General features: G+C 49.5%; 1 protein-coding gene across 2 annotated transcripts; it reads left to right on the top strand.

Annotated features, from left to right (window-relative positions):
* Positions 1-648: 648 nt before the first annotated feature.
* Positions 649-20,851, top strand: DPP7 (dipeptidyl peptidase 7). 2 transcript variants are annotated; one of them, XM_078615976.1, is made up of 14 exons: positions 649-796; positions 1,455-1,557; positions 2,889-3,106; positions 5,737-5,876; positions 7,624-7,787; positions 8,715-8,850; positions 10,038-10,119; positions 11,041-11,207; positions 12,205-12,265; positions 13,818-13,936; positions 14,455-14,611; positions 16,260-16,324; positions 17,697-17,764; positions 18,954-20,851. In XM_078615976.1, the coding sequence occupies exons 3-14, from the start codon at positions 2,890-2,892 to the stop codon at positions 19,036-19,038; spliced, it is 1,461 nt and encodes a 486-aa protein (XP_078472102.1). In that variant the 5' UTR covers positions 649-796; positions 1,455-1,557; position 2,889; the 3' UTR covers positions 19,039-20,851. The 2 variants fall into 2 exon arrangements, with proteins under 2 accessions (XP_078472102.1, XP_078472103.1); XM_078615977.1 differs by having other exon boundaries at positions 681-796; positions 1,425-1,557.
* The last annotated feature ends 1,565 nt before the right edge of the window (positions 20,852-22,416 follow it).

Raw genomic sequence — 22,416 nt, 5'->3', positions numbered from 1 at the left:
GACAACAAACTAAACACACAAAAACAATCTCGATTTGAAGCTTTCGTGACTGCAGGAATCCATTATCTTTGGATCTTTCGGTAAAGTCACGTAGGTAGAAAATTAATAGATCACGACGTTTCGATCGCGACACAAGCGACCGTCTTAAGGTGGGACAACCACAGGAAGAAAAAACTGCTGTCGGTTTTCTTGCTGTGGTTGATGATGACGATCGCTTGTGTTGCGATCGAAACGTCGTGATCTATTCTTTTTCTACCTACGTGACTTTACCGAAAGATCCAAAGAGTACACAAAAAGCAGTTCTCAAGGAATGAGTTTGTCAATATAGATGATTTTTAAGTGCGTAGCTCCAGTGGCTTCCTAATATCGGAAAGAAGAACGTTCCAGACGGCCGTAGAAGCGCGTCTATGAAGGACCCCCACCGTACACGACGGGGGGAGGGGGCCGTGAGCTGGAATCGAACTCGGGTGGCAAGGGTTTGCAGCGCAGGGCGCTAACCGCTGCACCACCGCTCCCCCAGATAGCACGAGCCACAGTCACGTGACGACGGGTCAGCCGCCCACGCCTTGTGCCACGTGACTAGTCACCCCCCCCCCCACCGCGTGCCTCGTGATTGGTCACGTGAAGGATCACGTGAAGGGTCACGCGCGCGCCCGGTGCCGGTATAAGAGGTCACGTGGCGGCTCTCAGCTGATCGCTGTGGCCGAGGAGGAAGCAGCAGCAGCAGCGGGCGGCGTGAGGAGCGCGGAGAGTCTCGCTTGAAAGCCGTCGCTGTGGGCTAAAGGCGGTACTCTCGGTAAGTCTTCGCGATCGCTAGTCCCCAGTATCGATTAAGCCTTTACTATCGCTAGTCTCCAGTATCGATTAAGTCTTCACTATCGCTGGTCATTCCTGTGGCTCGCGTCTTTACTGTCGCTCGAGTAACGATTCGCAACCACCCCCCGCGTGTTGTGTCCGTGCCCCATCATCGTCACGTTCACATCCGCGCTCCTTAGTCGCACCGCGTGCCTTGCTGCCTCCTTGTGCCAAGTGGCAGAAAGGTTGAATGGATGGGGTTGCCGGCCTTTGTTTCGTGTGCGAGGAGCGGTGGCGCAGTGATTAGCGCACTGCGCTCAGCTCCGAGCAGCGAGCCCAGTTCGATTCGCGCTCACGGCCGACACCGGTGACGATTAACTGAACCGGTTCTGGGCCTCAAACGATGTCAGCTCGGTGCGGTGTGTACTTAACATCGCCACTCGGGAGACAAAGGCGGCCGGGCGTGGTGTCTGGACATCCACCCGCCCCCTCGTGCGCCGTGCCGGCCTTCATACTGCCTGCTTCTCTCTAACAGCACTTGCCCCAAAAGTATATTCGGGCTATACGGGGGATCTTTGCTGTGTGTTCTGTATATTTTGTATTTTTTGCGTGCCGGACTGCATCTGTAGATGGTGATTCATGTGGTGATCCATCTACAGATATCCCACCGAACTCGGAGCTGTCGCTGCAGAGAGAAAGCAGCAGCACTGCACCGCACGCGGAGCCCCTCCACGTGTCACCAATCTTGCAACTCTCCCCTCTGTAAGACATGGAGCCGTCGCTCTCACAGTGCACTGCTCAGGGTCACGAGATCTCGGTGGGCTATCGATAAATTGATCACTCTTCATACGCGATTGCGATCATACATATTTGAGCGTCGGGCCCATGATCTGTCCACTGCTGGATAGAGGCCTCCCCCGGGCGAACTTTGCCGTCCCCTGCCCGGTCCCACACACAACCCGTCCTCGCTCGCGCGCACGAGATAATGTCACCCTCCATCGGTCCTTCGAACGACGCACGATGTCTGACTCGCGTTCTCTGTATCCACGTGCTCCGCTTTCTGTCCCGTATGCAAGTTGAACTTCTTTCGCACGTACGTAGCCAACCGTGCTAAGCGGAGGTGCGGGGAACGACAGTAAACTAAACACAAAAAGAAATGTGACGTCACATCAAAATGCGCAACTTTAAATAAATATAGACAACACGTTCTACTTAATTAAATAGACTTTTTAATAAATGTTTTCTCCTACAACATCAGAGTGCAGCGCCACATTAAATACGCACTACAATGACAATAGTTTAAAGCGATTTGAAGCATGTTTATTCTTTTTGGGGGGGGGCAGAGCTTTATGACGTCATATTTGAGGGGGGGGTCTGACTTTTTCTGACGCCGTGTGACGAGGGGGGGGGTCAAAAATCGTCCAAAATCGCGTGACGTCATTTATGGACGGCCCCGAACTAAAGTCACCTGTCTTAAAATACCAATGCCTAAAACGTGCATACGAGAATTGGAGGCTGCACTTTATTAAATAAATACATTGAAATTGTGATTTGGCATATTGGTTTGTTGCGTTTTCATTCTGTGTAGCTGCCCACACAAATAACCTTCGTGATTAACAACCATCGGGTGCGTACAGTGTGCAGTGGATTCGTTTGTGGTGAAACGATTGGTCCTCGTGAAAAAAGGCAAACTCTTGGGAGGAGGGGTCCATGAGGATGAGTTTAAAAAAACCACTGCTGTAGACCGACGGGGCTTTTGCTGATCCACTGCTGGATGACGGCATCGCCATGCCTGTGTAGGCCACGGGGATATATTTTTACCATACCGCACACCGGTTCGTGTGGGTTGGTGGAGGCGGAGAGCATAGATGTGGACGCATATAAATACAGTACAACGCTTTATATTGCTGTCAACTGTGTGGCCTTACAGCATTGCCTTTGCCTGTACGTGTTGATCACTCGTACTAATAATATCCACACGCGGGCCCGGCTCTCCTCCCCGAGATCTAACAAGATGGGGGGCAAGTTGCGGGCGATGTGGTCACAGGCTGAGCTTGTGAGTGTCGTCGTCCGTTGTCGTCCGTTGTGTACAGGATGATGATGGCTGCCATGCTGACAACGACGACGACGATGATATTGCCGCTGCTGCTGTGCGCGCTCTCCGCGTGTGCTCTGCCCGCCGGAGCCGCTGCCCTGCCCTTTCCTGGCTCCTCTGTTCAGCTGCAGGTGCGCTACTTTGACCAGATTCTCGACCACTTCAACTTCAACTCCCAAGGGGACAAGACCTACAAGCAACGCTACCTCGTGTCAGGTGAGCTGCTGCTCCTGCTGCTGCTACTCCTGCTGCTACCCCATGCTGTTGCTCCTGCTGCTGCTCCTGCTGCTGCTACTCTTGCTGCTGCTGCTCCTGCTGCTGCTCCTGCTGTTCCTCCTGCTGCTGCTCCTGCTGCTGCTTCCGTAGAAACGAGAATATTGGTTCCGAGCACTGCCGTGTACCCCTTTTGATCAATCCACTGCTAGACGAGGGCCTCCCCCCACGTTGTGTGGGTTTACTTGACCGTACTTCACCAGGCGGGCCAGTGCTGCCATAGGCTTGCTGCCATGACACAGCCCAATATTGTGACTTCACCAACATCCACGCGATTTTCAATTAATTGTGAACGGTTCATAATTCGGCTCTCATCAATTCAAAATGTTCCTAGTTTGTGCATGGTAGAATCTATAGGAGATACTGGCTTCACATGAACCAATAACAGCATGGGCTGTAAATGTTCGATTCTTAAATAGTGCAATGTGTTAACTAGCTGCGCCACTGCTCTACACACACATACACAAAGATTCCCCATACAACCTTAACAGACTGTTGTGGAAAGTGTTGTTAGCGAGCACCTATGAAGGCTGGCACAGTCATGAGGCGGTGGGTGGTAGGATGCCCAGTTGTCTGTCTCCCCAGTGAAAATGTTTACACATTGTTAGAGGTACTCATTTCAAGCTGATATGATCTAGGAAAGGCCCAGGACGGGTTCAAATTATTGTTCGGGAATCGAACTCGAGTCGCCAGGTTCGGAGGGGAGCGAGCTAACCACTAAACTACCGCTCCTCACAGATACACACAGATGCATGGATGATTGAACTGGTGGAGACGAAGGGCGACGTTCCTTGTTTTAAAAACCATCGGGTGCTACCGCAGTAAAGTTCCAGCTCAGATGTTTGTGCACCAAAAGCCACCAATAAGTTTCAGGGAAAGATTTTATCCCAACCCCCCCCCCTCCACCTCTTATTTATGGTGTATCCACACAGCCACTCCAAAGGGTAGGATCATACCATCAGAAGGTGAGATGGGCCAAACTCTTCAGCATCACAGCACAAATTTGTAATGATCTCCTATGAATGTAATATTGTGCTAACCAGACATGGCAACGAGTTAGCAAAGCTTGGCATCGATAATTATAGGGTCGTGCCACCAACAGACAATCGCTGTGCATGGGCAATTCCGAATGTGTCAAGGATGGGAGGACATGTGTCTTTGACACCCGATTGGTTTAAAAAACACCGGGGGCACGTGTGTAGCGAAGCTGACGAGCGCAGCGTTAAGGCGATGATCTTCCTTGAAATGTTTCTTTTTAAAGGTGGGCGTTGGTTGTTTACTTCTCTAGCAATTTGGAGGTGAGGCTGCTGGTTGTTGACCCACCCAGATCCCACCCCCACTGACCCCCCCACCACCCTGGATGCACGTGACTACAAAGGCTAGGCGGTCAACAAAAATAAGTCACTTGATTGAATTTTGTAACAAATTAACCATTAGCATCAGAGCAGCCGAAGGCCACTTTCATTAGTAAAACTCGATGCTGCGTTTCCACAGGCATTAGATATTATACCAAAGCTTTAGTTTGTTGTCCTTCCCTTCGCACCTCCGATTAGCACGGTTGGCTATGTTCCGTACGGAAGAAGTTTAACATACACACATACAAAGCTGTGCTGGACCACTTTGGGACAGGTCCAGTACGGGCCGGTTTTTATCTCAATATGTGGGTCCTTGGAATTGTCCCCTCCTCCCCTCTGCCCAACCCACACTCCCATTTTTACTTTATTATAAATTAGAACCGCCACTCCTTCTACCGTTGTGATCTCTGCCATCAATACGGAGACGTACACATGCATGTAAATGTTGCCTTTAACTCGTTTGCAAGTCAATTACCAACAAGTCCATTTCTAACCCTCCACCACTCGACAGTTCCAGTCAAACAAAGTTGTGTAAGCAGTTTGTCAACCTTTTTCTCGCTCTTCAACATTCCTTCAGTTTTACTGCTAAACCAAATCAATCGGCACATTTGCCCACTGCGTGACAACTTGATTTGATTGGTTGTCAAACGTTGGAGGGTTTTATAAAAAAAATTGGCATTATACCTTCACAGATCATCTAACCCAAAAGAAACAACTTGTGCATCACAGCATTGATTGTGAAAGTCTACGTATAAATGTATGACTCGGTTTGTTAATTAAGGTCCAGTCAGTCGATCGCGTTATATCCAATTCGCATCTGCGTTATGAAAAAAAATGTGTTCCCTGGAACTCCCTCACGCCAGCAAACTGCTGTCGACTGCCGCTGGCCCTGTGTCCAAACCCAGCCTCGTGACGTGTTCTGCTTTTCCATTGGGCGTCTCTTTCTCTCTTTAAACCCAATATGCCCGCCATGTCCTGTACAGCCTTTTGAGATGCGGTTTTCATATTGATGCAATCTAAATCCAGGTTGTACATTATTTCAAATATTTTGTACTGCACTATATTGTTGCCTTCGAGACACAAATCCCGCTTGAAAAAGAAACCAAATCTCAGCAGCGTGCGCACTACGACATAGATTCATCGATTGAAAATGCCCCTCTCGTCTTTTGAGGTGCAATGCGAGATCTTTGATCTTTGTGCGTGCGTTTTTGGTTTCAGACCAGTACTGGGAGAAGGGCGTCGGACCGATTTTCTTCTACACGGGCAATGAGGGAGACATTTGGGCATTCGCCAATAACACCGGCTTCATGATCGAGCTGGCGCCGGAGTTTAAAGCCCTCATCGTGTTCGCGGAGCATGTACGTCTCGCCGGCGCCATCTATGTCCGTGCTGTCCCTGTGGTGTCCGTGAAGTTTCTAGCTGCTGTCGCTCACGGCTCGCGGGTGGCGCTCACGGCCCGCGAGTGGCGTTCGAGCCAGGTCACTCGACTTGCAGATCGGGTGTCTTTAGATTCGTCGGCGATCCTCCGCCGTCGATGACGTGGGGGGTAGCAGTGATGGTAGCGAAGGGGACAGGAGAGAGGCCAATTGAGTCTCTCCGCGAATGAGCAGGGGGGGGGCATCGCTCGTGTCTCTCGTGATGTCTTTATTGCATTGAGTCCTGCGTTGGTCAGAGTAGTCGACTCCCAAGATGGGAGGCCGAGAGTTACAAACCTCTGCTTCATTCATCATCATCCTCTTGGGTTGATGCGCGAGTTGTATTTTATTCAGAAAATAAAAACCGAGCGAGGAGATGAGAGATGTATTGCAAACAAAGAAATAAGACTGATAGGAAACAGATGTGTATAGGAGGATGCAAGAATTATAAAAAGAAATTCAATGTAACTGATGTTGGCCAAACATCACAATGCTAAGACATTGCCTGCAAATTTCTCAATTGGGTTTCCGCATAGCAGCCGCACCCCCACTGCAGGGAAGTTGGCGATGACCCTCCTGAGGAGAGTCTCGAGACTCATTGTGGCTTTCCTGGGTTGGGCGACTGTCTCCGATGCTCCAACATCACCCACAGAGCTGCACGGGAGCAGTGCAATGTCAGTGATGTGACTAGAGCCTCACAATAACATTAAAGTGTTGTTTTAGTTTCTCACTACTCTTAGGGTTTTTCGGTAAAGTCACGTAGGTAATTTTTTAAATATAATAATAAATGAAAATAACTCAATTAAATCACGACGTTTCGGAGGCAACACAAGTCTCCGTCTTCAGGTGGGACCGTCACAGCTAAATTTACTGTATCAAGTGAAATAAATTTAGCTGTGACGGTCCCACCTGAAGACGGAGACTTGTGTTGCCTCCGAAACGTCGTGATTAAAATTAGTTATTTTCATTTATTATTATTTAATTTTATTATTATTATTTTACCTACGTGACTTTACCGAAAACGCCTAAGAGTATGAATCCTTGCAGTCACAAAAGCTTCAAATCTAGAATTAGTTTCTCACTGACGAAGCTCGGAACTCTTGTCAGACAGCCGGGAAAACGCAGCCTCAGTGTGAGCCGATTGATGTTGAGCTGCGTCTTTCACCGAGAACTAGACTATAAGCTAAACCGTTTTATTTATTTATTTTACCAGGTAAGACCCACTGAGCTACATGGCTCTTTTTCAGAAGCGACCAGTCCACCAATGATGGCTCATCCAAGAGGCTCATCATTGGGAAATTTAACGCAGCAAAATAACCTAATCATATGGTGATTCTAAATTTGGAGGGAAAATCCGGAGGAGAAAATCTTTGTGGGGAAAACATGATAACTCCAAATATACAGCAGGTGTTAGGCTTGGGATTGAACCCACGATCTCCTGCATACCAGGCGAAGGAGATGACATCTCACCACCGCGGTGCCCACTGCTGGTTCCCAGCATGCACCAAGTGTCCTGAGAGATCGATGTTTTTGTGGTACGGCAGTCACACTGCAGTGGCTTATCATGTGGAAATGTATAGCAGCCAAATATTCTGAAGTATGATGCACAATGTACGAATGGTTCTATCGCCATCGTACGTAGCCAACCGTGCTAATCTCATCTCGCCGCACTCTTTGCCTCTGACGGCAGCGGTACTATGGCGAGAGCCTCCCTTTCGGGAAGGATTCCTTCCGACTGGACACCATTGGCCTGCTGACCATCGAGCAGGCGCTGGCGGACTTCGCCGTGCTGCTCGACAGCATCAAGCAGAACTTTGGGGCCCAGATGTCCAAGGTGGTGTCGTTCGGAGGAAGGTGAGAGCGGGGATGGGCGGCCGCGTGTGACCAAATCGACGGCCGTCGGTTCCCCCTCGTTTGCCTGGAGCCAGAGTCCGCCGCCGGGCATTGTCAGGGTGAATTGGGGTTGCTCGAGGAGTTCGTATTGGCAGTGGCAGGGACACCCAAGTCGACACACGCCTCCTCCTGAGTTCCAAAGTTCATTCCCTCGTGGGGCCGGTTTTCTCGAAGGGGGCTCGTGATGGCTACATGAGAGGCTTGAGCCAGCAACGGTGGGTCTGAAATCAAGAGTTTCGGCCACCCGTGATTAAACTGGGCTCTCAAGTGAGGTCTCGATCAGTGACTGTACAAACTCGAGCCATCGTACGTCGAGATCGAGTTAGATTTTTTTACTCCATAGGAGAGAGGTAAGGTATTTTTATGACTATTGAAACAGTACAAGGTGTGGAAAAGATGGGGAGGAGTGATGTGTGGTGGATTGGGACTGCGTGAGGTGTTTGACGCCAATCGGAAACTGCACTTTACACACTGGGCCTGATAAGAATTTCATTAAAGAAATTATAATAACCGGTCAAGTTGGCATATGAATAGATGCCTATTAATAGCTATTGAATAACAAACAAACCCTTCTATCAATCAAAGGTATTACTAAAATGGCCCTTCTTTATATGCTATGAAGAAGGGTTAATGTCGCCTATTATACATACTCTTCCATTTGAGGCCACTGTCATTTGACCAGTGTCAGTTTTGTTCTTTATGCTCCTCCACCGCTGCCAAAGAAGTGTCGCCAAACAGCGTGTCCATTTTAGAATTTGCTCCATAGGCCACCTCCGATTGTAAATTCCATATCTGTCTGCCTATCCCAGCGTGCCCTGTGTCGCCCCTCCCACCTCACCGTGCGTCTCTGTGACTGTGTGTGTGTGTCTTTTTTCTGCTCATCTTCAGCTATGGAGGAATGCTGAGCGCCTACTTCCGCATGCACTACCCCCATCTGGTGGATGCTGCCCTGGCTGCCAGTGCCCCCATCCCCTTCGTGTCTGGACAGGGAGACCCCCTGCAATTCTTCCGGGATGTCACGGCTGTGAGATACGCATACCAAGATCCCCCGTGTAGCCTTAACAGACTGTGGGGGCAAGTGCTGTTAGCGAGTAGCACCTAATAAAGGCCGGCACGCCGCACGAGGGGGTGGTGTGGCCAAAACCACGGCCAGCCTCCCTTGTCGCCCCAGTGGCAATGTTTACACACCATGCAACGTACTCATTTGAGGCCGAGTCGACCTCGGGGAGGCCCAGGACCGGTTCAGATATTCGTCACCGGTGTCGGCCCATTAGTGGGAATCAAACTCGGGACGCCGCGTTCTTAGCGCAGCTACGCTACAGCTCTCTACCCTACGGCTATGAGATGCGTACATACGCATACAGTCCCTCGCATGGCTTCGAGTGTCCCGAGGTTACATACGCAGTGCCAAGTACACGGTTAAGGCTTGGCCATGAGGGGAGGCCCTGGACAAGTTCGGACGCGATTCTCATTCCGTGGGTAGTGCATCATCTTATGGCTCCCTCACTGTGATGGTGCCCGTATGGCGCCCAGCTGTGATGGTGCCCGTATGGCACCCCAGCTGTGAGCCCCCCAGGCCAACCAGCCGCAAGAACGATAACAGAAAAATCTATATGACCACGGGGAGAACGTGCAAACTCCAAATATGCTGGCGTCTGGGTGGGGATTGAACCTACGAGCTCCTGCTTACAAGGCGAAGGAGATAACATCTCGCCACCACAGTGCCCATTGTTAGCTCCCAGCATGCACCACGTGTAATGAGAGAGCGGTGTTTTAGTGGTATGGCTTTCGCACTAGATTTGAAGCGTTCGTGACTTCAGGAATTACTCTTTGGTTCTTTCGGTAAAAGGCACACTGCCTATGTGGGTGTCTCTCTCTGTTTGTCTCTGTGAGTCTCTCTTTGCTTGTGTGGCTGTCTGTGTGTCTCCGTGTATATGTTTTGTCTCTCTCAAACTTAGCAATCTTTGGAAGAACGTAATCAACCAGGTAGGGTGTTGACTGTTGTGTTGGCCGGCTCTCTGTGTTGTATTGCATTATATTTCCAAGTTTACTATTATTGTTTTCTCATTCATTTGTACCTGATGATGGTTGCTTGTGTTGCAATCGAAACGTCGTGTTCTATTATTCAATTTAATGGCTTTTCACACTGCAGTGATGTCACTGGTTTGCTTCGCGCGATTACATTTTTATCTTTTTTTATTTTTCTTGTAGGACTTTGAGAAGTACAATCCTAAGTGCCCGGACATAGTCAGGGCTGGTTTCATTGAACTCAAGAAACTTGCCGACAAGCAAGGTAAGTCTGATAGGTGCCAAAGACATTGCTTCCTTGCTCATGAATTGCCTCTGGAATTCTGTAAACTTCAATTTGTTTTGTTTACAGGTAAGGCCCACTGAGCTGTATAGCTCTTTTTCAGAAGCTACCTGGCCACAAATTATAGCTCAACAAAGTGGCTTATCACGTGAAAATTTATAGCAGCCAAATACTCTAAAACGCAATTTTCTAGATGTGGAGGGAAAAACCGGAGGACCCGGAGCAAAATCCACATGACAACGGGGAGAGGGAACATGCTAACTCAAAATATACTACAGTCGTCAGGGTTGGGATCGAACTGGCGACCTCCTGCATACCAGGCGAGGTAGTTAACATCTCGCTACCGTGGCAAGATGTTAACTACCTCTATTGACTTGCTGTACTTGGGGGATTCTTATCGTATCTTCTAAATCTGACTGGTGGCGTCCAAACAAAATGAGATCAACCTCGCTGTTCCTCTTCAATCTACGTCGCTCTCCCACGGTAAACCCTGAGCAAAGCTTGTTGGCCAAAAGCTTGAGATTTCTTCTGAATGGGAGTACAAAAAAAACTGGTTTGATTCAACTTGATTTTGAAAGTTAAATGGCGAGGTGATATCTGAACCCTGTCGTGGGGTATGCATCCCCCCTTCAGCCCACACTGACCGCTGACCGGTGTGATGAAGTATGGTCAAATAACCTCCATGCCCCGCACAGCACGGGGAATCGCTCGTCCAGCTGTGGATCGACGAGAGCTGTGCGTGTGCACGCGCAGAGAAAGATGGCCATGCATGGCGTTGGTCGCCCACCTCCTCGTGGGCAGTGCCGCACTTCATTCGGCACTTCTAATCCCGAATAACACTTGAGCCAGCGGTCTGTTGAAGTCTACACTGGGGATCTTTGTCTGTGTGCGTTTTGTGTTCAGAGTGGGCTCAGATAGCGCAGCGGATGCGCCTGTGCCAGGCTCCCGGCTCTGCTGCGGACGTGCGGCACATGTACGGCTGGGCGCGGAACACCTTCACCTACCTGGCCATGCTGGACTACCCCTACGCAGCCTCCTTCATGGGCTCGCTGCCCGCTAACCCGGTCAACGTGGGTGTAACGCCGCCCGCACGCGATTAAGCACGGAGCACTGCCAATAACACGGCATACGCACAGTATTAGGTGGGGTGCCACGGTGGCGAGATGTTAACTACCTTGCCTGGTATACAGGAGATCGTGGGTTCAATCCTGACTCTGACACCAGTTTGCATGTCACTCTTCCCGTGGTCATTTGGATTTTTCTCTGGGTACGGTTTTTCTCTCTACATTTATAATTCATATCATTGTATTCAGAGTATTTGCCTGCTATAAATTTCCACATCATGATAAGCCACTTCGTTGAGCTATCATTTGTGGCCAGGTTGCTTCTGAAAAAGAGCTACATAGCTCAGTGGGCCTTACCTGGTAAAATAAAAATCTTAGCATACACAGAATGCGAGCACTGCGACAGGAACATAGGATCACGTGTGATTCCAGTGTCTGCATGCGCCAGCAAGTTTGGTGCGTATTAAGCCAGCAGATAAAATGGGCAACCATTATGGTTGGGACTTGAACTGTGGTGGGAATCCTATATAGGGAAGACTGAGCACTGCCATTAGTTGTGCAGCTACAGTGGTGGCTCCCAGCATGCACCAGTCATAATGGTGCAGCTGCAGTTGAGGCTCCCAGCATACACCGCTCATTTTGGTGCAGCTGCAGTAGTGGCTCCCAGCATGCACCACTCATAATGGTGCAGCTGCAGTGTGGCTCCCACCATGTACAGTGGCTCCCAGCATGCACCACTCATCGTGGTGCAGCTACAGGGGTCGCTCCCAGCATGCACCGCATGGCAGTGTGGTTATCCGATGTTACAGCAGCCACCGCAGTGGTGCCACTAGAGGGCGCTGGCGGTTTGCATGAACATTGAGGACTTTTAATATTTTTTATTTCAGTGTAAGAAGCTGCTAACCCGTTTCCAACAGCCCAGCACGCATGGAGTCTGTGGTTCTACAAACCGAGAGCCAAGTCGTTTTAGTATTGCGCGTTCCGTTCGTGTGCTTCTGCGTAGGTGGCCTGTGACCTGCTGCTCAACAGCAAAGATCCTCTGGACGGTCTGACGCAAGCTGTCGGTAAGTTCGAACTCAACCCTCCAGTGTCTTCCTGCTCAATGTATGTACGTTGAACTTCTTTCGCACTGTACATAGCCAACCGTGCTAATTGGAGGTGCGGGCAAAAAATAAACTAAACACAAACCAGTTTTAAAGAAATTAATTTTGAATCTCGATGATTTAAAAGTGCATAGCTCCAGTGGCTTCCTAATCTCGAAAGGAAGAGTATTCAAGATGGCCGCGGAAGCGCACCCGCAAGGGCGACGATGTATGTGTGAGTACGCCCTGGCCTTCATAGGTGCTACTTGTTAAACAACACGTGCCCTAACGGGCTATACAGGTGGACCTTTGTCTTCGTATGTATGTTGAACTTCTTCCGCACCGTACGTAGCCAACCCTGCTAATCGGAGGTACAGGAACTGTTGATAACATGGCCAATATGAAGTACTGTGATGCTGGTGGTTGGGTTCAATTCCTGGTAGTGGATCTTTTTATCTCACTTTGTAATGTAGAGGTGTTACGTACCGGGGTGTAGCAAGCCATTACGTTGCGGTGTCTACATCACGGTCCGTGCGTGGGGTGTCTACATCAACGTCCGCATACAGCCCCGCCCCTCGGGGGGCAGTTGGGTATATAGGGCGGTGCGCGAGAGAGCTCGAGGCAGTCGTTGGAGCAGAAGAGCCAGTGAAGACGGAAGACGGAGCAAGCTAGGTAGGACCCTGGGACCCCTAGCCCCGCCGCCCTTATCAGGGCCGGGACTCTGTTTGGCTCAGTGGTGAGACCCTGGGAACCCCCGGCCCGACGTCCTTATCAGGGCCGGGTCCGAGCGGGCCAGTGGTTGGGACCCGTACCCTGGCTAGGTCGGGTCAGATAGCCTCCCCTAGGAAATACATAGACGGAGGACCTGAGAGCATAGCTGGTGTCAGGCACGCTAGCCGTAGGCTGTGTTCCTAGGCTGTATAGCTGACTGTTACTGTTGTGTGTTATAAATAAATACGTGTTGCCTCCGTCAAACGTCTCCTGCACTACTTACGCCGTTACAGTAAGATAAAAAGAGTTATTTTGTATATATTTTTAGAGTGATTTGTTCATCTTTCCTATACTTTGCACTCCTCTCATGGTTTTATATTGTTGTGGCTTTCCGACCTGCCGCGACTGGACATCTGTGAAAAAGAGCTTTTCATTAGCTAATCGGATTCCTCGAGTAAAAATAAATATTCGAATTCTGCTCCTGGATCAACCCGAGTTGGACTTTGAGGTAGACTCATCCTTTAAATGGGTATCTGGTGCGTGGTGTAAATGTCAGAACCTCAACACTGGGGTGACGAAGGCAAAGCAGCTGTCGTGCTGATCACACCACCTCCTCATGTGCCGGCCTTCATTAGGTGCTCACTTAACTGCATTTACCCCAACAACATGTATTTGCAATGGGGGGTGGGGGGGGGTCTTTGTCTGTGTGTCTGTCTATTGTATGGGTGTGCGTGTGTCTGTGTATATGTGTGCACACACAAGCTCCGTGGTGAAGTTAACCTCCAGCAATTAATAGCAAACGGTGAATGTTTTCCGTGTCCAGCTCTTTTCTACAACACCAGTGGAACGGCCAAGTGTCTCGATCCAGCAGCCGAGTTCATCGAGTGCGCAGACCCCACTGGGTGTGGATTAGGCCCCGACAGCCTGGCCTGGGACTACCAGGTGATGTCCCATCACCACCAGCACAGTCACCATTACATCACCACCCTGAACCACCATCACTATCACTGCTATCCCTGCAATAACCATCATTATTACGGTCATGATCACCATTGTGATTACCTGCACACCAATGTCACTCCTCCTCCTGATCGCACGGCGCACGGTAGCAGAGCCCTTGACATGGTGGTCACGACTCCACAGGAAACCGGAGAATTTCACAGTTGTTTTGCTCCAATATCGGTGTGCTCCATTGCTGTATTTTTTTTCTTTTTGCTTGTCAATTCGGAGACCCGTCTCACTCTTGCGAAATGAGACTGTCCGCGTGTCCCGAGTACTCGCCTGGTTACACGAACTATACTCGACGACAAATGCCACTTGTGCCATGCCTACTGCTGCTTGTCACCACTTTTTCCACCACAACTACCGCTGCCTGCACCGTTACTGCTGTCCGCTGCCTCCGCGGGCCGTCCCTTCCGCTAACGCTGCACCCGCGCCTGCGCCCGTGAGAGCGTGTGCAGGCGTGCACGGAGATCAACCTGCTGTGCTCCACCAACAACGTGAGCGACATGTTCCCCGCCCTGCCCTACACGGCAGCCGCGCGGCGCGACTACTGCGCCAAGCGCTGGGGCGTGGTGCCACGCGAGACCTGGCTCGCCACGCAGTACTGGGGCAAGGGTGAGCAACACCCACACAGCTTGGACCCCCGGGGGTGGCACAGGCTGGCCGGATAGATCAGGCTAGCTGAGGGGAGGGAGTGGTGGCGCAGGGTGGCGCAGGGTGGCAGGTTCGCGTAGAGTAGCAGTGCCGGTGCAAGGTGTCACAGGGACTAATCTTAATTTCGGGGCACTACTTTGGCCTAGCTGAGATATCTGACCTGCCCACACTGAACATGTGTGATAAAGAGCTTCCTAGCTCATTGGACTCCTCCAGTCTAAATAAAGATTCTGATCCTTGGTTTAGATACAGATTTGAGCTGCTTTTCTATTAAAACCCGGATTCTCAATTGCCGAGTTGATGACCTCAGCCTTGTTTCCAATTAACTGCTAAAACATTTAAAACGGCTGGTGTGACCTCGGAAGGCTCAGAATGTGGACGTCAAAGGAACTCTGCTTGGATCCGCTGGCTGCTGGTGCCACCCTGGAAGCAGCAGCCAGGATTTGATTTCCCCCTCTACATTGCTTTGGATTGATAGTTTTAAATAAAGGAGATAAAATCATACCCACTCGTTTAGCATTGCGTATCCTAGAATTTAGCTTCATTTACAGAAAAACAAAAGTAAATCCTTGGGTTCTCGCTGGCAGTCTATCTGGGCATGGCGTTACCCACAAGGCCTTATTTGAGTGAAACACATTCAGCTCTCCCATGCTTACAGCCACCCGTAATTTCCGTAGCATTTTGGCCGATTTAGATTACTTAGGTGGGGACATGACTTTTGCAAAAACAATTGCTTTTTAGGAGTTGTGTACGTTAACTAAAATATTGCCACCAATGGCATAGAAGCGTAGAGGTGCACGATACTGCTTTGCCATTTTTGATGACCAACCCCGATGCGTTTTTCACTTCCAGCAACGGATAACATGGCTGACGCTGATGATCCATTGCCCAACAAAACTTGAGGAGTGTAACACGTGGGCTTATGCGACCAATATCCATAATACAGGGGCTTTTTTGGGTTAGATCGCGTAAATATATAAATGTGTCATTAAACCCGCCACCACCCGACACAGCCAGCTAGTAAGGTTTGTCACGTAAACAGAACATGCCAATTCGTTACTAATACAGCACACCGGTGTGTTTGAGAGAAAATCCACAACATTTACAATCTGAGTATGACGTACACAAATCTGGCTGTCGCCTGATGAACCTAGTTGTAATTACTGGCGAAACGTCGTACTCAGATTGTAAATGTGGATTTGCTCTTCAACACACCGGTGTGCTGTATTAGTAACGAATTGGCACATTGTTTACATGACAAACCTTACTAGTTGGCTGTGTCGGGTGGCGGCGGGTTTAAATACACATTTATATATTTACGTGTTATAACCCAAAAAACCTGTAAAATTTGAGGATAAAGTTGCGTTGTTATTTGGGACTTACCTTTAAGAAAACTGGCCCAATTGACTTAAAGGGTTCCAAGATGCGGAGGCAAACCATAAAAAAAATATTATTTGTGAATCTGAAAAACGCATTTGCCCACAACCAGTATCTGTAGACCTCCTTACTGCCAATTGAATACCTCAAACAAAAACACATCGGTGGAAACAGTTGCATCATCGATGCAAATGGAATGAGTTTCTTGACTGGTATCGTATCCATCTCCTAGACGTGAACTCCTCAAGCCAGATCATCTTCTCCAACGGAAACTTGGATCCATGGGGAAACGGAGGGGTGAGTTGAATGAACGAATCAGTCACTTGACAACTGGGTCCCAGGTTAAATAAAATAAACCGCGCACACGCACGTTCTCTTGAGCAGATGGGCCAAGTATGGGTCGGCCGAGGGCACTCGTAAATTAGCCATGTTGGAGAGAGATTTCGGTGATGATCCGGCGGCTGAGTGAGCTCATGCCTTGCCCGGAGCTGCCGATGTCCTGTGTTTGAGTCTGGGTGTCAGCCGTCCGTGCCTAAACCAGGGTCTCAAGCATGGCGTGTTTGTGGTACCAGCATGAATGACGCTGTGTAAAATGAAAGTCATCCTATTTTTTTCAATCAATTATTTTAAAGCTATTGTGTAAACGTTTTGTTTGCCACACTTGAGGGATGCCAACAAAAGAGAGTTTTGGTTGACGTTTGCACCGAGGTCCCCAGCAGATCACACTGAATGGGCGTGGTTCTTGAGCAACCACAACTCGTTACGCAGCACAGATTGGTGCCTTGCCCGAACTCTCAACTAACACACAGGCGTCTCGATTTTTCCAGCAAATCTCCATGGACATAAGGGGTCTTGATTAGTATGAGGCTGATCATATTTACACCTCAAGTGTTTGTGATTGTAATGTTTCTTTGCTGCTAAAATGAACATTGGTCAGTGCTCGTCAAATATTGCAAGTCCTCATCTTATGGCGGAGGCCCTTGTCTCACATAAGGGCAACCACCATTGAATTCCTGCAGACTGGTTCCGGATTCTGTCCATCCTGGAAGCGAGGAGTCAATCCCAGACCGGTACCGAGCACGTGACCGTGGTTGTGAGTTGTACCCAGTCCGCATTTATGACTGGCTGACACCAGATGTGGCTGCAGCTCAGGGCGCTTTGCTCTCAGTCAGCAGGTTGAGAGTTCAAATCCTGTTCGGCGGGTGGTTCAGCCCATGGTCATGCTTCCACAATGCAGTGACCTTTGCTTTTTAATCTTTTCCCATCACATTCACCTCTAGGTCTCGGAACGCGGAAGCGGCTAAGCGTGAATTTTACTTAGAGAGGCGTAGTAGCGCCGTTGTTTTAAAATACATTTCACTCGCCGCAAAGAACCGTAGCGACACGACCACCGCACTCTTCAGTAGCTGGTGCCAAACTGTGCCACGCCCTCCCGCATGACCTTTTGGGAGCCTCCGTACCAATAAAGTTAGTTTTAGTTTTTCTTCCAGTTTCATTTTGATGATGTACGCGTACGTCATCTGAACGGGAAAGGGTTAAGAAGTCAACGGTGGTCATATCTAGAATGGCCTTGGACATCAGAATGTGGAATTTCCCCGCTGGCTTACTTATGGCCACCATGGGAGACGAGCGTTGACCCTCGTCCTGTCCGGGGTTTGTGTCCGAGCAGTTCCAGCAAGACGTGGGCGGCAACGTCGCTGTGAAGGTCATAGGAGGCGCCCACCACCTGGACCTGAGGTGAGTGCGCATCGTACTGGTGGTGATGGCGAGGGTGGTGTTGTGCTTGGGGGCGATGGTGGTTGTTGCACACATGCAGAACTTCTGTTTGCAGCGTACGTAGCCAACCGTGCTCATCGATGGACAACAAACTAAACAAAAAAGCAGTTCTAAAAGAAATTAGTTCTCAATCTAGGTGATTTTAAAAGTGCACAGCTCCAGTGGCTTCCTAATATCAGAAGGAGGAGTGTTCCAGACGGCCGCAGAAGCGCATGTGAAAGTTCTACATGGCAGAGATGGTGCTGTTGACGGCGACCCCTCATTTGTGAATAATGCCCACGAGCTGGGCTTTGGAGGCGATGCCATTTTTAGGTGGCAATGCCATTTTTAGGTGGCAGTACAGCAAATAGACTGTGGTACGTGGATCAGAATTTGGCATTGTGTTATTTTCCAGCATTCCTGTCAACCTCCCACACACAAATACTCAAACATGGAATTGGCCAAAACATCCCAATGCAGGAGCCTTCGGAAAATGGATCCACGCCTCCGTGAGGTTTCCCCTGGATAAATCTCCTTCATGTAAAAGCTGTGGCCGTACTCATATTTTGCTTGGTCCGAACCAACGTGGTATTTCCATATTTGTATGGTTGGGTTAGTCTCTACACATGTCGCTGCTAGAGAGGCGCCATGGTGGCGTGATGTGATCTTCCTTGCCTGGTATGCAGGAGGTAATGGGTTTGATCCCGACCCTTGACACCTGCTATATATTTGGAGTTTCCATTTTCTACCCGTGGTCGCATGGATTTTATTTTTTACCTCCAGGTCCTCCGGTTTTTCTCCTCCACATTTATAATGAACGTGCGTTTGGAGTATTTAGATTATTTGGCTGCTAGAAATTTACACGGCACTTCGTTGAGCTATCATTTGTGGGCAGGTCTCTTCTGAAAAGTATCTCAAAGCTCTGGGCTTTACCTCATTTTTTTTTCCCTTTCCTGTACTTTGCACCCCTGTCTTGTTTTTGTATTGTTTGTTGTTGTAACTTTCTGACCCACCCCTACTGGACATCTGTGAAAAAGAGCTGCATCGCTCATCGGATTCCTCCAGTGTCAATAAAATATTCTGATTCTGCTACTTGTGTGTTTTTCATCCCAGAGCTTCCGTCTTGGGCCATTTGCAGGAGGGAAGAGTCATTTCTCATTTTGTGTTTCAGGTACTCGAACCCAGCTGACCCGGAGTCTGTTGTCACTGCCCGCAAGCTGGAGTCCGGTCTGCTGCACACCTGGCTCGCTGTTTAAACCGCGAGGGTCACTGCCACACACACACGCCGCACGCACACACACGCGCACGTCGCATGTACACACGCACACACGCGCACGCTGCACACGCGCACACGCACGCACACGCGCACACACACACACACGCTCGTGCTCAGCCTGCCAGCCACACGGCAATATTCCACGGGTCTCTTTGCTCGGACAAGCGATCGGGCGGTGAGCATTTATGTTGGCGGTTCGTGGAACCAGCCATGGAAATTCCACACACCTATGGTGGGCGTCGGTTTATCAACAGGTTGGCCAAATGCCAAGTTTACACAGTGGTACTGCTCACTTCATTATCCAGCCTGCAAGGATAATAATTAGCACGATTCCCTCCACAACTGGGTATCTGAACCCCGTGACCTTTTCTGACTGATAATCCAAGTGCTGTGGGTAGCCACAATCAAACCAGTGTCCGCAAATAATCTGGCTACGTATGGTTCGAAAGAAGTTCAACACACGTACACAGAAGAGTCTCAATCTGTGTAGAACCTCCGTTTACATTATTCACGATTCCACCCAGATAAGTGGGGGTCAATTTACCACTTGGCTCGGTGTAGCGTAATGTAGACGGTTGTCTTCCTATTTGCCTGCAAAAATCGTGGACAGGCCGGCTTGAAGATCCACAGCCAAACATGGGAAGAGTCACGGATTGGCCACATCCGGAAGTTCTCAGGGAGCTGCAGGCGAGAGGAGTCTCCCTGTTGGTTCACAGGCGCATAAAAAATAAACTTGACAGCAAACATCCAGGATGCCGAGTTGTTATCAAGTATCGCTGAAATAAGCAGATATGGTCTGGTGGATTCCCATATTCACCACCAGGTTACAAATCCCAGGTCCGTGGTCAGTCCTTTCACCCCACCACCACCACTCTCCGTGGTTGATCAAATAATATCCACTTGTGAGCAAGTTCTGTGGAGAGACCGGTGCCCTTCATGGGAATGTGGAACCTCCACCGGTAGTACAGGGTCACCAGAGATGAGCATCACCAATTGGGTCCGCGTATCACATCCTGCACAATGCATCAGCCTCAATGGGAATGACATTAATTCCATCCTGGAGTCTTAAACGGGCTGAATTGAAGAAATTAACATTTGTATCAAAAGTATGAATTATTTTAGATTATTACAAACATAATAGGGAAAAGATCGTGTTAGATATGCCACTTTTATTCAGCTAGGGGTGGTACAATGGCTTGGAGCACTCCACTTACAACCTGAAGGTGTTTAACTTTCAAATACCAGCTGCTGTTTGAATAGAGGAGTTAATCTACAAATCATCCTTGTGGGATACTAACAGTGGCCCTTCTTTGGGAACTGCCACCAAAGGAAGGTTGGAATTTCCACCACTGGCTCCGGGGATACTTCATTTTAGTAGCAAGAAGCTTCGATTAAAAAAAAAAAAGAATTCAATACCATAGTCTATAACATTTGCCCAAAATTGTATAACATGTCATTTGGTTCACGATACAAGCATTTAAACTTGTGTTGACAATGCAGTTACGTACACGCAATGCACATTTTTACATATTTGTAATTCGTGAAGGAGTTACATTTTAGTGACATGTAACAAACGAGACGGACAATGCAACAGCAGGAATAAGAACAAATCCCCGAAGTCAAGTTGTGCCATGGAATCGTGGCGATTGAATCTGTACCATGCCGGAACCAAATAGATGTTTGTCCACTTGCTGAAATGAATACATTTCTTTGAATTGGGGAGGCACTTGATAAAAAACTAAAAATTTAAATAAAGGATGTATTTAAAAAAATAAAATGGTTTCTGCACGGTTGCTGAAGTCGCTTCGTCGGTCGAGGACCTCTGTAAGTGGCAAAGCTGCTGGGATGCACGATATTTGCCCAGAGTTGTTGAAAGCGCTGGACAGTGTAGGAGTGTCGTGGTAAACACGCCTCTTCACTGTTGCATGGAAGGCGAGTACGTACATTTGGATTGGCAAACTGGGGTCGTGGTTCCCATATTTTTTTAAAAGGGGACCAGAGGGTGTGTTCCAGCTACAGAAGAACCACGCTCAGCATCCCAGGTAAAGCTTGTGCCAGAGTGCTGGGCAGGAGGCTCCGCCCGATTGGTCGAGACTCAGATTCAGGAGGAACGATGCGGACTCCGTCATGGGGCAATGGACCAGCTCTTTTCACTTAGATATTTGAAGGGTCATGGGAGTATGCTTCTCCAGTCTACCTCTTGTAGACTTGGAGCATATGACCGTGTTCCCCACAATGTCTTGTGGGAGGTGCTGTGGGAGTGATGTACCGGTGCTGCTTAGTGCGCTATCCAGTCCCTCTGTTCCCGGAGTGAGAGCTGTGTCTGTATTCTTGGTGTTAAATGAAAGTCGTTCACCGTGGGTGTTGGACTCTGCCAAGGTGCGTCTTGTCTCCACTCCTGTTTGTGATTTTCATGGACAGAATATCAAGGTGCATCCGAGGTATGGAGAGTATCCAGTCTAGGGGCATGGAGGTGACATCTCTGATTTTGGCAGATGTCCTCATGGCCTCGTCAGTCTGTGACGTCCAGCGCGCACTTGAACGGTTTGATGCCGAGTGTGAAGCGCCTGGGATGAGGATCGGCACCCCCAAATTTGAGTCCTGGTTCACTCCCGTGAGGCGGGAGATTGTTCTCTCCAGGTGAGGGGGGAACAGCTGCCCTTAGTGGAGGAGTTTAAGTACCTCGGGGTCTCTTTCGCGAGTGATGGTAAGTGGGAGCGGGAGATCGGCCAGCGGATCGGTGCGGCGTCTCCAGTGTTGTGGGCACTACCATTCTATGATAGTGAAGCGGGAGCCGAGTTCTCGAGCAAAGCTCTCAGTTTACAGGTGGCTCTACATTCACACCCTCACCTATGGTCATGAGTGTTGGTTAACGACCGAAAGATGAGATGGCGGGTACAAGGGGCCAAAATTAGGTTTCTCCGCAGAGTTGCCGGGCTCACCTCTCTGTGATCGGGCGAGGCGCTCGGTAATCCAGGAGAGCCTCAGAGTCGAGCCGCGGCTCCTCCAAATCGAGAGGAGCCAGTTGTCGTGGTTCGGGCACCTGGTAAGGATGCCGACTGGTAGACTCCCCCTGGAACTCTATCAGGCACGTCCCACGGGGCGAAGACCCTGAGGTCGGCCCTGGACACGCTGGCAGGACTGTCACTCAGCTGGCATGGGAATGTCTTGAGAATTTCCCCCAAGAAGAGCGAGAGTCTGTCGCCAGGGAAAGGGAGGTGTGGACCGCCCAACTCAACATGCTGCCACTACGACCCTGACCAGGACAAGCGGACTTGAGAAACGAAATGCATCATCTGTTGTTAAAAATGGGACGGCTTTTTAACCAGGTAGGTAAAACTAAAGAGACATCCCCCGT

This window comes from Lampetra planeri, chromosome 49 (assembly GCF_965212315.1).
Source record: "Lampetra planeri chromosome 49, kcLamPlan1.2.h2, whole genome shotgun sequence".
In the NCBI taxonomy this organism is placed as follows: Eukaryota; Metazoa; Chordata; class Hyperoartia; order Petromyzontiformes; family Petromyzontidae; genus Lampetra; species Lampetra planeri.
This window is presented reverse-complemented; position numbering and strand designations above follow the sequence as displayed.

Bases quoted from the DNA above. Each gene is read 5' to 3' on its own strand.
- DPP7 (XM_078615976.1), top strand. From the start codon at position 2,890: ATGATGATGGCTGCCATGCTGACAACGACGACGACGATGATATTGCCG. The intron at 3,107-5,736 runs GTGAGCTGCTGC...TTTTGGTTTCAG, and splicing joins GCAACGCTACCTCGTGTCAG to ACCAGTACTGGGAGAAGGGC. The intron at 5,877-7,623 runs GTACGTCTCGCC...CTCTGACGGCAG, and splicing joins TCATCGTGTTCGCGGAGCAT to CGGTACTATGGCGAGAGCCT.